The sequence below is a fragment of the Limulus polyphemus genome, unplaced genomic scaffold, assembly GCF_000517525.1.
Source record: "Limulus polyphemus unplaced genomic scaffold, Limulus_polyphemus-2.1.2 Scaffold4527, whole genome shotgun sequence".
NCBI classification, from domain to species: Eukaryota; Metazoa; Arthropoda; class Merostomata; order Xiphosura; family Limulidae; genus Limulus; species Limulus polyphemus.
In genome coordinates, this window is record NW_013670137.1 from 39411 (window position 1) to 54181 (window position 14771).

General features: G+C 31.5%; 1 protein-coding gene across 1 annotated transcript in view; it reads left to right on the forward strand.

Moving 5' to 3' along the window:
* Nucleotides 1-14771, forward strand: part of LOC106471303 (HEAT repeat-containing protein 1-like) — a 34681-nt gene that overhangs the window by 11178 nt on the left and 8732 nt on the right. Inside the window, exons 8-16 of the mRNA XM_022399914.1 lie at nucleotides 2483-2714; nucleotides 4067-4159; nucleotides 6511-6599; nucleotides 7269-7462; nucleotides 8027-8157; nucleotides 9239-9403; nucleotides 10895-11045; nucleotides 12465-12604; nucleotides 13478-13664. Coding sequence (XP_022255622.1) covers nucleotides 2483-2714; nucleotides 4067-4159; nucleotides 6511-6599; nucleotides 7269-7462; nucleotides 8027-8157; nucleotides 9239-9403; nucleotides 10895-11045; nucleotides 12465-12604; nucleotides 13478-13664 — 1382 coding nt within the window. The remainder of the gene's footprint in view (nucleotides 1-2482; nucleotides 2715-4066; nucleotides 4160-6510; nucleotides 6600-7268; nucleotides 7463-8026; nucleotides 8158-9238; nucleotides 9404-10894; nucleotides 11046-12464; nucleotides 12605-13477; nucleotides 13665-14771) is intronic.

The following is a 14771-nucleotide window of genomic DNA, read 5'->3' on the forward strand; positions in this document are numbered from 1 at the left end:
AGGGCCCTGTTGTATATTGTGTGCTACTACCTCTCTCACATTTGTCAAATATTTCATTGCTCAGGGCTCTGTTGTATATTGTGTGCTACTACCTCTCTCACATTTGTCAAATATTTCATTGCTCAGGGCTCTGTTGTATATTGTGTGCTACTACCTCTCTCACATTTGTCAAATATTTCATTGCTCAGGGCTCTGTTGTATATTGTGTGCTACTACCTCTCATATTTGTCAAATATTTCATTGCTCAGGGCTCTGTTGTATATTGTGTGCTACTACCTCTCTCACATTTGTCAAATATTTCATTGCTCAGGGCTCTGTTGTATATTGTGTGCTACTACCTCTCTCACATTTGTCAAATATTTCATTGCTCAGGGCTCTGTTGTATATTGTGTGCTACTACCTCTCTCACATTTGTCAAATATTTCATTGCTCAGGGCTCTGTTGTATATTGTGTGCTACTAGCTCTCTCTCACCTACTTGATTACTCAGGGGCCTGTTGTATATTGTGTGCTACTACCTCTCTCACATTTGTCAAATATTTCATTGCTCAGGGATGGACCTGGGTGATTAAATTGATACAACTGATTACTTAGTTAATCAGAAATACCCCTGTTTTCCATAACAATCCTGTACTCTTTTTCTTGACCGTACTGACTGGTCATGCATTACCCCGGTGAACATTTTTTTTAAAGAGCATGTCAATGCTAAAGACCTGGGAAGGTTGCATTTAGTAAATTTCTGATTAGTAACCAATGTCACTAGGTAATGTTTATTTTCATCAACAAAAATTAATTATTTTGAGTAGAGTAGTCTTGGGGAAACTTGTAGAGAGAAACCGCAAGACAGTAATTGTATTTTCAACTTGTTACAGGTTTCATGCTATGTTGAATATATATGTTTTCGTGTACAACAGTTTAGAATTAAAGTAACTGAAGATGTCCACCATATTAAATGAAGGGAAGTTTTAAGATGTCTTTAAAAAACTCAAAACAATTTGGAAATAGGATTATTAGTATCACGTCAGAGCAATCAATCAGTTTAATTTAATTGATTAATTAGCTGAAAGATTCACCAATTAGCAAATGTCACTAATCACCCAGCTCCATTGATGGCTTTGTTATATAGTGTTTGCTACCATCTGTCAGTGTTTTATAGTGTTTGTTACCATCTTTGTCATCTGACACGTCAGATGGCTTTGTTATATAGTGTTTACTACCATCTGTCAGTGTTTTATAGTGTTTGTTACCATCTCTCTTATTTGTCAGATGGTTTTGTTATATAGTGTTTGTTACCATCTCTCTCATCTGTCGGTGTTATATAGTGTTTGCTACCATCTCTCATCTGTCAGTGTTATATAGTGTTTGTTACCATCTCTCTCATTTATCAGATGGTTTTTGTTATATAGTGTTTGTTACCATCTATCAGTGTTTTATAGTGTTTGCTACCATCTGTCAGATGTTACATGTTATACATGGTTGTCAGTTTGCATCAGGTGAATGTCTTTACACATTTACAGAATATTCTCAAAATGTTTGCTACCATCTCTCATCTGTCGGTGTTTTATAGTGTTTGCTACCATCTGTCAGATGTTACATGTTATACATGGTTGTCAGTTTGCATCAGGTGAATGTCTTTACACATTTACAGAATATTATCAAAATGTTTGCCCTAAAATTCAGTATTGTACCAGAGTGTTCCGTGTAGATGACCATCACGTGTGTCCTCTGGTGGGACAAGAGTAAGTTTACGGACTTACAATTCTAAAATCTGGGATTGATTACCTACAATGGATGCAGCAGATAGCCCCAATAGGGCTTTACTCTAAAAACACAGCAGATAGCCCCAATAGGGCTTTACTCTAAAAACACAGCAGATAGCCCCAATAGGGCTTTACTCTAAAAACACAGCAGATAGCCCCAATAGGGCTTTAATCTAAAAACACAGCAGATAGCCCCAATAGGGCTTTACTCTAAAAACACAGCAGATAGCCCCAATAGGGCTTTACTCTAAAAACACAGCAGACAGCCCCAATAGGGTGTAACTCTAAAACACAGCAGATAGACCCAATAGGGTGTAACTCTAAAACACAGCAGATAGACCCAATAGGGTGTAACTCTAATAAAAACAAAACAAATAATGTTCCTCAATCTATCTGTAAAAAAACTACAAAGAAGCCTGAAAAAAGCAATTGTATCTGACTTTTGGAACACCCAGTATAGAGAGTACTTCTGTTTCTCTTGTTTTCCAGATACTGGTTACTCCATTGCTAAGGGAATATTTTCTTAAGTGTGTTTGAGTTTTACATGTGAATATCTTTGTCAAATTTTGTTATTTTGTCAACATGTAAATAGATTATTTTTCAATACAGGAGATTGCTATATCTATACTCAGAATTAATCGTGTTAGTAGCTATATTAGTCTGGAGAATGCTTTTCTGAATAATAAAAAAAGTATGTTTTTTTTCTATTTTATTTTTTTCCAGATATCCTGTTTGTTTTGACCAGGCTGTTGGAAATTTTATTCAAGAGGTTCCAACAAAAAAACGAGTTGTCGTTCAAAAATTACTGAATACTTTTTCAGGATCCAAACATAAGCTTCTTCCTGGTGGAAGTGCAAATCTGTATTTAGGCTTAAACCATCCTAATGATAATATCAGGATGTTAGCAGTGGAAACACTTGCATGTGAACTTTCAGAGAAAAATAATAAGAAATGTGTAAGTTACTAGCGATTAATACAGTTCTAAAACTCGAAACATTTTAAATGAGATAAATCATAAAGATATCAGGAATTAATATGATTTTAAAAGTTTGATCTCCATGGATTGTATCTCAGAGTATTCCAAGTTTCTGTTTGTGTGTGAAAATCTAAGTATCATTATTCAGCATTTTTTGAAAGTTTTTGTAGCAATACGTAAACACGAGAAAAAGCCCTAAACTTTTGGAGAAAAAAACTATCACGACTAGTTTTTGATATTAGGCCAACATCAGATGGAAAAATTAACTTATTTTTTACCTGTTGTATTAAGACTGGTGCCAAAACTAGGTGTAACATTTTTTTTTTCTTTGGCACCGTGAATGTATTATAACAGTAACATTCAAATCCAACTCTTTGATTCGAGGAGCCAACAAGATACTCGTAGGTGGTGTTAACTAGATGCCTTCCCTCTTATCTCTCACTGCTAAGATAGGGACTGCTGCCTTGATAGCCCTTGTGTAGTTCTGTGCTAAATTCTACAAATAACGACGATTTTTTTCTGGAAATTTTAGGGCTTTTGTAAATTATTTGAAAGTAAAAGTGGATTAGACGTTTGATACAGTTCTTAATATCCAATACTAGAGAAGTATTGATTGAAGAAGGTTATAAAGAAATTGAATAATGTCAGGCCTAATTGTATAGTTGTGTAAAATTAATTAATTGTTTTAATGTCAGGCCTAAGGGTATAGTTGTGTAAAATGAATTAATTGTTTTAATGTCAGGCCTAAGGGTATAGTTGTGTAAAATGAATTAATTGTTTTAACGTCAGGCCTAAGGGTATAGTTGTGTAAAATGAATTGTTTTAATGTTAGGCCTAAGGGTATAGTTGTGTAAAATTAATTAATTGTTTTCAGTTGACCTGCGATTCTAGATATTTTACTTTTATCATTTTATTGAAACTGCAGCTTTGTTAGTGTGATGCAGGTTTATGCTAACATTTTGTGGTAGCCACTAAATAAAGAGTACTAGTAGTGGTTATATAGATGAATAACTAAGACCTAATAAAAGAAACTTCTCAAGGCTTAAGGGATGTATATTTTATAAGCAGTGACTATCTGATTGACGTAACTTCAAAATGATTGTAATTACTACTGGTGTAACAAAACATTGCAAGTTAAAACTGCATCCATGAAACACCTAACCACGTTTACCTGAAATTTGACCAACCTCAACTTCAAGTTTAAATATAAAAGTAACATTGAATACTTATGATATTTATAGATAATAACTGCTCAGTTTTCAGTTTAAAAAAAATAGACTGAGGAAAAGGGTTTTCCAAAATAACATTCTTTGGTTTTAATTGTATCTTAGGATCTGGATGTAGAGTTTATCAGTGAGAATCTACGGTCTAGATTAGCAGATGATAGTCCTGTAGTTGTTGCAAAGGTGTTAAAGTATAGAAAGGTAAGAGTATTTAAAGATTGTTATATATTAACTAGTTTATCATTATTACCTGTTTTAAATAGTGATGTTTTTATTGTTAAAAGAAAATATAGTTACATACAAAACGATATACAACTTTTTGGTTTTTGTACTATATAAATTGTATATATCTTTTATTAAACTTTTTACTGACCAGTTAACATATCATCTGAAGAGTCTAAACAATATTTGTTGGATGTTTTTTACATGGTAAGTAAACGCTAGCTAGCCACACCTGTGGTGATTCAGACTAACAACCTGAATGTTTATTTTATGCCACACCTGTGGTGATTCAGACTAACAGCTTGATTGTTTATTTTATGCCACAACATTCTATGTGTACTAGTAATTAAGAAGGCCAAATATTTGGTTTTAAATTTTGGGTTAGACTACCTTTTGTCTATTACGGTTCTCATATTTCATGTAAAATATTAGGATTAACTGCATTATTTACATTTTTCTTGTGCGACTTCTATATTCTTAGGGAACTGTAACCAACAAGTAGTGTAATGTATAAAAAAAGTTTAGAAAGGTGTGTTTTAAAAAACTGATAGGTAAATCTAGGAATAAGAGTGTAGGTTAGAAGGAAATGTATAAGTTATTAGTTATGACTCGTACCACAATTTACAAAAATGAATAAATGAAAATTGTAAAAAATTTAAAAGATGATACAACTCTAAATGTAAAAATATTACATATACTCTGAGCTAAATAAAATAGACAAGGAAAAATGAAAAACAAACTTTTGGTGCAGTGACCTTCTAAGCCTAATTAGTTGTCCTATGAATTCTTTTGGTGCTTTTATGATAGTTTGTTACAATGTTACTTAAAAGAAACAAAAACAAGACCTGAAGAAAACACTAAAGAAGGAAATTTAAACAAGAGTAAATATGTTAAATTTCTTTTGCTTGTAAATTGTAACTAATAAGATTAGTTTTAACTCAGTATAATTGATCCATTAACTTAATATTTGTAATAAAAAAATAACGTAAACTGCTGATGTTTTTTTTCTCTCTTGATCTGCATTTTTTCGTTTTGCATTTCAAATCAGAGATGTGTGAAACCTTAACTTTGAGCTGTAATTTTTTAGGTTAGCTTGTTCACATATCTTGAATTTTTTTAAAGTATTATTATCTTCTATTGGCTCAGTGGTATAATGTTAAAATTTGAGATTCGATCATCTTGATTGATGCAGCACAGATAGCTATTTTCAGCTTTATGTTAAAATATTATTTAATGTCAGCAACTGAGTAAGTAATCAAAACTCTACGGTACTTTGCTGTTTGTTTGCATCTGACATGAAAGAAATTTTAGACGAAGGGATGCAAGCTAATTTATTTACTAATAGAAAGTAAGCCTAATGCAGCTTGACATGCTTTGTCATGACTTTAGGCTTAGCACAACTTGACACCCTTTGCCATAACTTTAGGGTTAGTGCAGCTTGACATACTGTCACAACTTTAGGCTTAGTACAGCTTGACACTATTTGTCAAAACTTTAGGCTTAGTGCAGTTTGATACTTTTTGTCACAACTTCAAGCCTAGTACAGTTTAATCTTCTTTGTCATACTAGCTAGGTTTCCTTTTGTTGTACTTTTAGGCCTAGTGCAGCTTGATAACCATTATTATATCTTAAGGCTTAGTGCAGCATCGTACAGGTTGTTCTGTCTTTAGCCTAGTACAGCTTGATACCCACTTTGTACCTTTGCTCATGACATGCATCAAAATGGGTTCAAAAGTCCATTGTAGAACAAAGTGGGTATAGTTCACGGTGACAGAGAAACAGAAATTAAAGATTGGGTTACAAAATCGTTAAATTATATATATATATATATATATTTTATTATTATTTCTGGAAAATGGTTTTCCTAGCTAGCACTCTTCATCAGATTAAAACATCATTGCCCATAAATAAAAATAAAGTTTTTAAAACTCGGCAATTTTCTAAGTTATTCTTATTTTCTTAAACTTCTTTTAACTTTATAGCGGATTCATTCAATTGAAACAAGTATTATTATGATGATATAAAAGACAGCCTGAGATGTATTCAATCGAAACAAGTATTATTATTATGATGATATAAAAGACAGCCTGAGATGTTATCAATCGAAACAAGTATTATTATTGTGATATAAAAGACAGCATGAAAGTTTAAAGCTTAGAAGAAATTTTATAAGCAAAAGTTAGCAAGTACAAAACCAGCAACATAAGTAAGGTGTATAGTTCAATTATGATACCAGTTTTTATATGATGTATATGGTATTCCTGATAAAGTGTGTTTTAGGATACGTAATACCTACATTATTGTCTAAAAGAAACATTTTTTCACTTTAGATTTTGACTACCTACCTAACAGATGATGATATCACACCTATATTGATGGATATAGTGAAGAAACGAGCAAATAACAATTATAGAAAATGGTAAAATGATTTGTGATTACGATTTTAAACACACTTGAGCATCTTAAAATTTATTTTACTAAAACTAGGCATCTTATTTAACTTTCTTAAATGTTGACTGGCAAAATGCTATTTCAGAAAGATTCATTGGTAATTTTCAAAATTTGGGAAAGAATGTGTCGATTGTTATAGTCCAGGAACACAAACAATTCACAAAGGTTTTGAAACTTAAATGATTCTAAAATATTTAGTAACAAAAAATAAAATAAATTCAAAACATAAATTAACAATGCAAGGAAGTAAATAATTGTTCCAATTTTCTAGTTTTAAAAAACATCAAAGTAACATTGTTCGTACACAATAGTGTCGGGAAATGTGAAATGTTTGGGGGTAAAATTAAGTTTTTCACGTTTCTGATTTTTAACCGATATAATTTAAATTTTTTAAACAAGTTCTCCTTTTCTTTTAACACCATGTCTTTATTCAATGAAATATTTCCACCAAACCATTGGAAACAATTAAAACTCTCAGTAACACAATTTGTTTTCTGTAATTGTGTTGGAAGCCTTAGTAAATGTTTCCCATATTGCAATTAACTAGTTTTTTAAATAATGAAATGAAGCATTAGAGTATAAGTGTCTTCCTTGAATTCACGAGGAACTTTTAGATTGAAACAATTTTTTTATGCAGGTGTCAAGTGAAGACGAAAGCTCTTGAACATCTGTTTACTAAAAGTACCGGATCAGATACTCAACAAACCAAACTTTTCATTGATGTGTTACCGTTGTTAGTAGCAGTGAATAAACATGAAGTAAATTTTGCAAGAAGCATTTTGCAGTCCCCTCTTGCATCAACACATTCTCTGTTAACTGGCATCTGGGAAGGTTGGTCGTGTCTGTATTATTGTTTTACGAGTTTGTAAGTTGTTGAACATTTAACGAAGTAATTGTTTGTTTGCCCCAGTCTGTTCGTCCATCCATTACAATTTTATGGACGGGATATCTTGAGGTTGGATGGATGATTTTGACCAAATTTATATAACGGGTACAAAGTTGTAGATATGATTAACTTTTGAAAGTCACGGACCAAAGGCCAAGATGAATCAACTTGGGGGACTTAAACATACAATGTAACGTTAGTGGGGGCTTAGCTGTGTGATAAACTCAACTTGTACATGTTTTTTATCATTTTTTTATGCCGTACATTAATTTTTAAAGTATAACAAGTATAAATCAATTCTTAAATTACTAATTAGGGTTTGTCATGTAATGTTTAAACCGTTTCATGAAAGAAAACATTGATTGAATAGTTTTAGTAACTTGATGTACGTAATTTGTTCTCGCTTGTATCTTACTAACCTAATGATTTTGACTCTTTACACGATCCATGTCTCTCTGTACACATTACCATCCTAAATAGATTGTTTCAAGAATTAACATGATTTTCAGAATGTAGAGAAGTGGTTTCTACATTGGAAGAGAGCAAAGCAGGAGATACTTTTGTAGACTTTAGTCAGACAGTTTTGAAACTTCTTGGTCAGAACATAGAACAATTGGAGACTTCACATAAAGAAACATTGGTAGGTTGTTCTATAGAATCAAACAAAATACTTCAGATAAATACTTTGCTTTGAAAATACTGACTCTTGTTTTCTGTTGAGAGTTGACTTGATTCACAACTGTTTGTAATCTTGTTATTTATAAACATAGAAGGTCTTGTTATCTTGTTCGTGTCTTTGATTTGAAAAATTCACATTACCTGTTTCATATTACTCTTGTCCTATTACCTGCTATTAGCTACACCATATTATCTTGTTGTATTACCTTTGTTATATTACCTGCTATTAGCTACACCATATTATCTTGTTGTATTACCTTTGTTATATTACCTGCTATTAGCTACACCATATTATCTTGTTGTATTACCTTTGTTATATTACCTGCTATTAGCTACACCATATTATCTTCTTGTATTACCTTTGTTATATTACCTGCTATTAGCTACACCATATTATCTTGTTGTATTACCTTTGTTATATTAACTCATGTATTACCTGCTATTAGCTACACCATATTATCTTGTTGTATTACCTTTGTTATATTAACTCATGTATTACCTGCTATTAGCTACACCATATTATCTTGTTGTATTACCTTTGTTATATTAACTCATGTATTACCTGCTATTAGCTACACCATATTATCTTGTTGTATTACCTTTGTCATATTACCTCATGTATTAGCTGTGTCATATTACCTCATATATTAACTGTGTTATATTACCTTTTGTATTACCTGCATCATATTACCTCATGTATTACCTGTCTTATATTACCTCATGTATTACCGTGTTATATTACCTCATGTATTACCTGTGTTATATTATCTCTTGTATTACGTGTGTTATATTACCTCTTGTATTATGTGTGTTATATTACCTCTTGTATTATGTGTGTTATATTACCTCTTGTATTACCTGCACCACATTACCTCATGTATTACCTGTGTTGTATTACCTGTTATATTACCTCTTGTATTACCTGTGTTATATTACCTTGTATATGTTGCTTGTATTACCTGCGTACTAGTGTAAAATAACATGTTATCAAGTCAGTAAATGTAAATAATCGTTCTAATGACTTATTGATTTGGTTTCTACAGATTGAGTCTCTGCTAGAAGCTGTTGATCGAGAAGATGCTACCATGAAATTTCTCGTGTGTCAGCTACTCAGTCATGTTTTTGTCTCACCGTTTCCTTTAAATAACAAAGTAGACATTGCATACAAGATTGTGATTTCATTTAGCAATTGGCTGAAAGAGGAAAAGGTATTAAAATAAATTGTTTTAAAAGTAAATCATTTTTTATTATTACAAACAAGAGTAATGAAAAGCAGTGATCTAAACATGACAATTAAAATATAGATTTAAAAGAAAACGTGTTTCTCATTACCTAAAATAACCAGATGATCCGTCCAGTTCTTTCCTTAGTGCAGATATGAGCTGGGATGTTAACGAGTACCAAATTTTAAATATCTAATCACAATTTGAAAGAAACAACAAATTAGTCAGGAATTTAAAAGCTTCACCATTAACAAAATGACCACAGATTATGCTAGTAGTTGTTAAGAGATAATTAGCCCTTGATAACATTAGAGTTGGTCCATCAGAACTGTTAATTTCAGATTAAGTAATCTTTGTTTCATGAATAGTTTGTTTAGCATAGAAAAGAGTACAAGCTGTAATATTGCTTTAAATGAATGTTTGGTTGGTTTTAAATCAAGAGTTCTTATATTTACTTTATTAGGGTTAAGTAAAATATTTTGATTATGTTTTACAGAAAACTCAATATTTCTGTTGGTTATTAGGGTTAAGTAAAATATTTTGATTATGTTTTACAGAAAACTCAATATTTCTGTTGGTTATTAGGGTTAAGTAAAATATTTTAATTATGTTTTACAGAAAACTCAATATTTCTGTTGGTTATTAGGGTTAAGTAAAATATTTTAATTATGTTTTACAGAAAACTCAATATTTCTGTTGGTTATTAGGGTTAAGTAAAATATTTTGATTATGTTTTACAGAAAACTCAATATTTCTGTTGGTTTCGAGGTTATTGCAGCCATGCTTTTTGGTTTGTATGGATAACCTAGCATTTTCTCTAGCAACCAGTTTATCACGGTCGTGATTGTTGGACTATTTGTTTTATCATAGTTTATAACAGTCTTGATTGTTGGACTGTTTGTTTGATCAGAGTTTATTACAGTGTTGATTGTTGGACTGTTTGTTTTATCAGAGTTCATAACAGTCTTGATTGTTGGACTGTTTGTTTTATCAGAGTTTATAACAGTCTTGATTTTGGACTGTTTGTTTTATCATAGTTTATAACAGTCTTGATTGTTGGACTGTTTGTTTTATCAGAGTTTATAACAGTCATGACTGTTGGCCTGTTTGTTTGTGGTCACCTCAACTACAAGGAAACTTTTCACATAATAAAAAGTTAAGATAAAAGAAGACAGTTCAAAACCTGTTGGTGAAGGGAAAAACCAGTCTATAACACCGTTGATTAAATATTTTTCAATTTTTTTTAAACAAGCTATATTTGCTAAAAGACAAGCTGGTTCAATTGAACATTTACTGAATATTTAAAACATGGTTTGGTTCCATATTTTCCCACACTCTAATTAAATGTATAATACAGTTCTATTTTGTATCAGTTTAGCACATGACATTTTGATCTGTATAAAAAATGTTGAAGGTTTACAATGAATGTATATTATAGTTGGATATTTAGTAGTTTCTATATCACATATTTTTTAGATATTCACAGAAGAACAAATAGAAACGGATGAACGAAAGGCATTTGAACTAACCCTAAGAGCTCTGCGAAAGCGGAAGATTCCATTATCAGCCATTTTAAAATGTCTTAGCTCTATTATCCAAGGTGTAGAATGTGGACAACACTTGAAGGGTAAGTTCGACGGGACTTGAAGTTATACCAAAATTAGTTACAATAACTTTTTCAATTGGATCTAAACACAATGATTCAACTGGAGTTGTTGTTATTTTTTGAAGATAAAGTTGTTGGAAGTAAATTGGATGATATTACTCGGTCATGTTTGAATCCTACTAGTATATTGTTATTTTAATCGTATTTTTAAAAACTCTAAGTGAAAACAAATGTATGTCTCATTTATTTATGTTCCGCGTTCCCATTATTTGTATTGCGTTTTGAATTATTGTAAAAACTGGGTGAGGAAACGTTGTGTTCAAATAAAGTATGTGATTGGCTGGGGAGCACGCATTTATATTCCTCTCTGACTAACACGTTGAGTAAATTATATTGGTGGTTCAGACTTTAAAAGTAGGTTGTATTTAATGTTCAGTAAGTTAATTTAATATACCAATGCTTCTGTTTATCAGCATCATATTTTTTTAAAGTAAACTTAGAGACAATTTCGGGGGTGTCCTCTTCACAGATTACATTGAATGACAAATATACTTAATAATTTCTCTGAAGTCCAGTTTCCTATTTTATTTATTTATTTTTAGTCTTGAATAAGTTGTTTTGAAAGTATACTTAGTCTTATGTCTTCCAAATGGGACATAAGGCCTCAATACACCGTTGCTGTCTTGCCCTGTCTTGAACCAATTCTGTTACATGTTCCTCAGTATTTTTAATGCCACCTATGTTGTTATGTGAGAGGTAAAACTTTTGACCTTTCTTCTCTTCATTTCCCATCAGTGGTCCAGAAAGTTGCTTCTCTGAAAACGTTTGTTTGGACTTTCTGTAAAATACAACTTATCCTTCTCCATTCTTTTCTTGCAGTTTCGATCCATAATGTCCTCTTGATTGGACAGTTTCTTTAGTTCCTCATTGCTTGTTATCTTCGACTTTCTAATCTATATGATCGATAGATGAAAACTTTAAGCTTCTCCATGTACTTTGTTATCTTACAGCATCCACATACTCGCTTAAAACTGATTTTTTAATGTTCAGTATGTGTTTAAGTTTTTATAGTAGTCTTTTTTTTTCTTTGTATATAGGTTGCTAACTCAAGAATATGCACATTTTGAAATTTCTTGTATATTTTGGCAGTTGAAAAAAACAAAACACAATTACATAATTTCTTTCCCAATACATGTGCCAAGATTTTCTCTCCCAATACACGTGCTAAGATTTTCTTTCCCAATGGGAGAGAAAATCTTAGCACGTGTTTGGGAGAGAAAATCTTAGCACGTGTATTTACACGTGCTAAGATTTTTCTTTCACAATACACGTGCTAAGATTTTGGAATCTAAGTTTACATTTTACACTTGTTAGCTGATTTAGAACACAGTTTTGTCAATTGGTTCAAAATTCTTTATTCTGCCATTATTTGTTTTACAGAACATGCGTGGTTCGTACCGGGTTCCTCCATCACCGAGAGTCTCTTACTTCAGTTATTATACTTGTTAACTGAATTGGCTGGGTCGAATAAAGGGGCCGTGCAGCAGAAGTCTCAAAAGCTTTTAATGGACTTTTTCAAGGTGAAGAAATTACTCCTGTATTTAAATACATACAACATCAAAATATTCAAAGTTATGCCTTCTTTATGTCATAAAATACAGTCCTCTCGGACTTTCCTTACACAACTAAGTGAATGTTGTTAAGGATTATTTATGTCCATGATGTTGAAAATTGTTGTAATATCGAAACGTAAAGTTCCTTCTTTGCTGTAATCGGGAGTGCCAACACAGTAAATAGGTTAGTCTTAGATATTATGTTAATGTTATGCTGTCAGATCTTTGTTTGTTTATCATATATTTTAACTTAACAAGATTAGAATTTATTGTGAATAAAACATCAAATTTCTGTCTCTAAATAATTTATTTCTGTACATTTAATTTTTATTATCATCATTCAGGTTAATTCCAAGTATTTTATTGCTAAATGTAGAATTTCTTAATTAGGAACTAGTTTTCTAATAGTGTTTGTCATGTAATACAGGTTAAGTTAACCCTTTCACTGCTCAATTAATTGTTAGGCTGATTCCCAAAAAGTGTCAGTTATTCACCAAACAATAAAAGTATTAATTTGACCCTTTGTATTAGTTTTCAATATTGTAAGAAGCTGTGTTTTCTATATCTGATGGTAATGTTTCTTGAAAAATAATGATTGAAACAAAAAATTGAGTACGGGGGATATTCCCGCATGTCGCAGTAGAGGGAAACTTTTTTTTGGTAGCCGTGGGTTAAGTTTAATTTTGCAGTCATTGGATATAAATGTTTATCTGGATATATCCAAACTATGCAGTGAAAGGGTTAATATAGTTATTGTATAGAAAAAAAACTATTAAAAAATGACTGAAGATGTGGAGAGAAAAAATTTTAAGTAAAGCTTTAATAAATAAAATGTTCCAGTGTCAACTCAATGAGCCAGAAGTACTCGGGAAGTTTATGTCATCGTTGTGGTGCCTTCATCTTCTGTTGCTTCGTGAAGGTGTTCTTTTGAAATCCGTTGTTCAAGTACGCTCCCTTTATATCTCTGCAACACTGTTTACTGCCAGTAAGAAGCATGTTGAACACGCGCTTAAAGACTCGTCAACAGGTGTGTTGGTCCTTTGAATACAGTATGATGATGGGGTTTATGTTTTTAAAACAAATCAATGTTGTATTATAGAAACGTGTTAAAGAAATTCACCCGTTTATATTCCTATTGAGATTGATAATTTTTAACTTGATTCTTTTTTTTTTCCAATATTTAGCCATTTCATGATTGGGATTTTATATTCCCGTGAACCATGTAAAACCATGTTTAATTTATTAAACTATTTCTAATTGTGTCAGTGTTTTATGTAGCTAGCTATTTCTTGCACTAAAACTGAAATATTTAAATCAAAAAACTGTCGTTCATGTAAAAAAAAAAACTCTAATCATATTAATCTTCTGTAGAACTGTAATTTTACTGCATTTCAAAATTTTATGTAATGGAACCCACTTTACCCTTACTTCTACATGCATGTTGAAGTTAATTTTCGTTTTTTCGTAGTTAACCTAGAAAGACAGACTTTAAGATATCTAGTTAGTAAAGTAACTGCCGATATTTAATTAGATGCTGTGTAGCCTCACACGTAGCTCCATCTGTATTTCATTCAACATTTATGATCTATACAGATCTTAGTATGTTGGTGTGTGTGTGTGTCTTGTGTTAATCATAGTAGTAAGTTATCAGTGTGTCTACTTTGATCTTAGAAAATCAATTTAAATTTTCCTAATTGTTTTTTCCTAGTAGATAGTTCTTTCATTAATCAGCAATGTGTAGTTTTTTCACTTACTCTTGGATAAAGAGATAAAGCCTTCATGAACAAGTTCAACTTTCATGTTTACAAGTTTTTCAGTTGTTGCTGTGACTTTCCAAACAAGTTCCAGCCAATCTATAATTGTTTTAACAAGAAGTAAGGAAAGGACTATGCAATCCATAGTGTGTGTACACAAATACTTGACAAATTGAACCACTGATAACAACTTACACTATGAGGTATAAGTTTATTAAATAGAATGACATTTTGTAATTTTTTATCTAACATATGCTGATGTGCAAGACTTATATATGTGACGTAATTTTTTATCTAACATATGCTGATGTGCAAGACTTATATATGTGACGTAATTTTTTATCTAACATATGCTGATGTGCAAGACTTGTATATGTGAT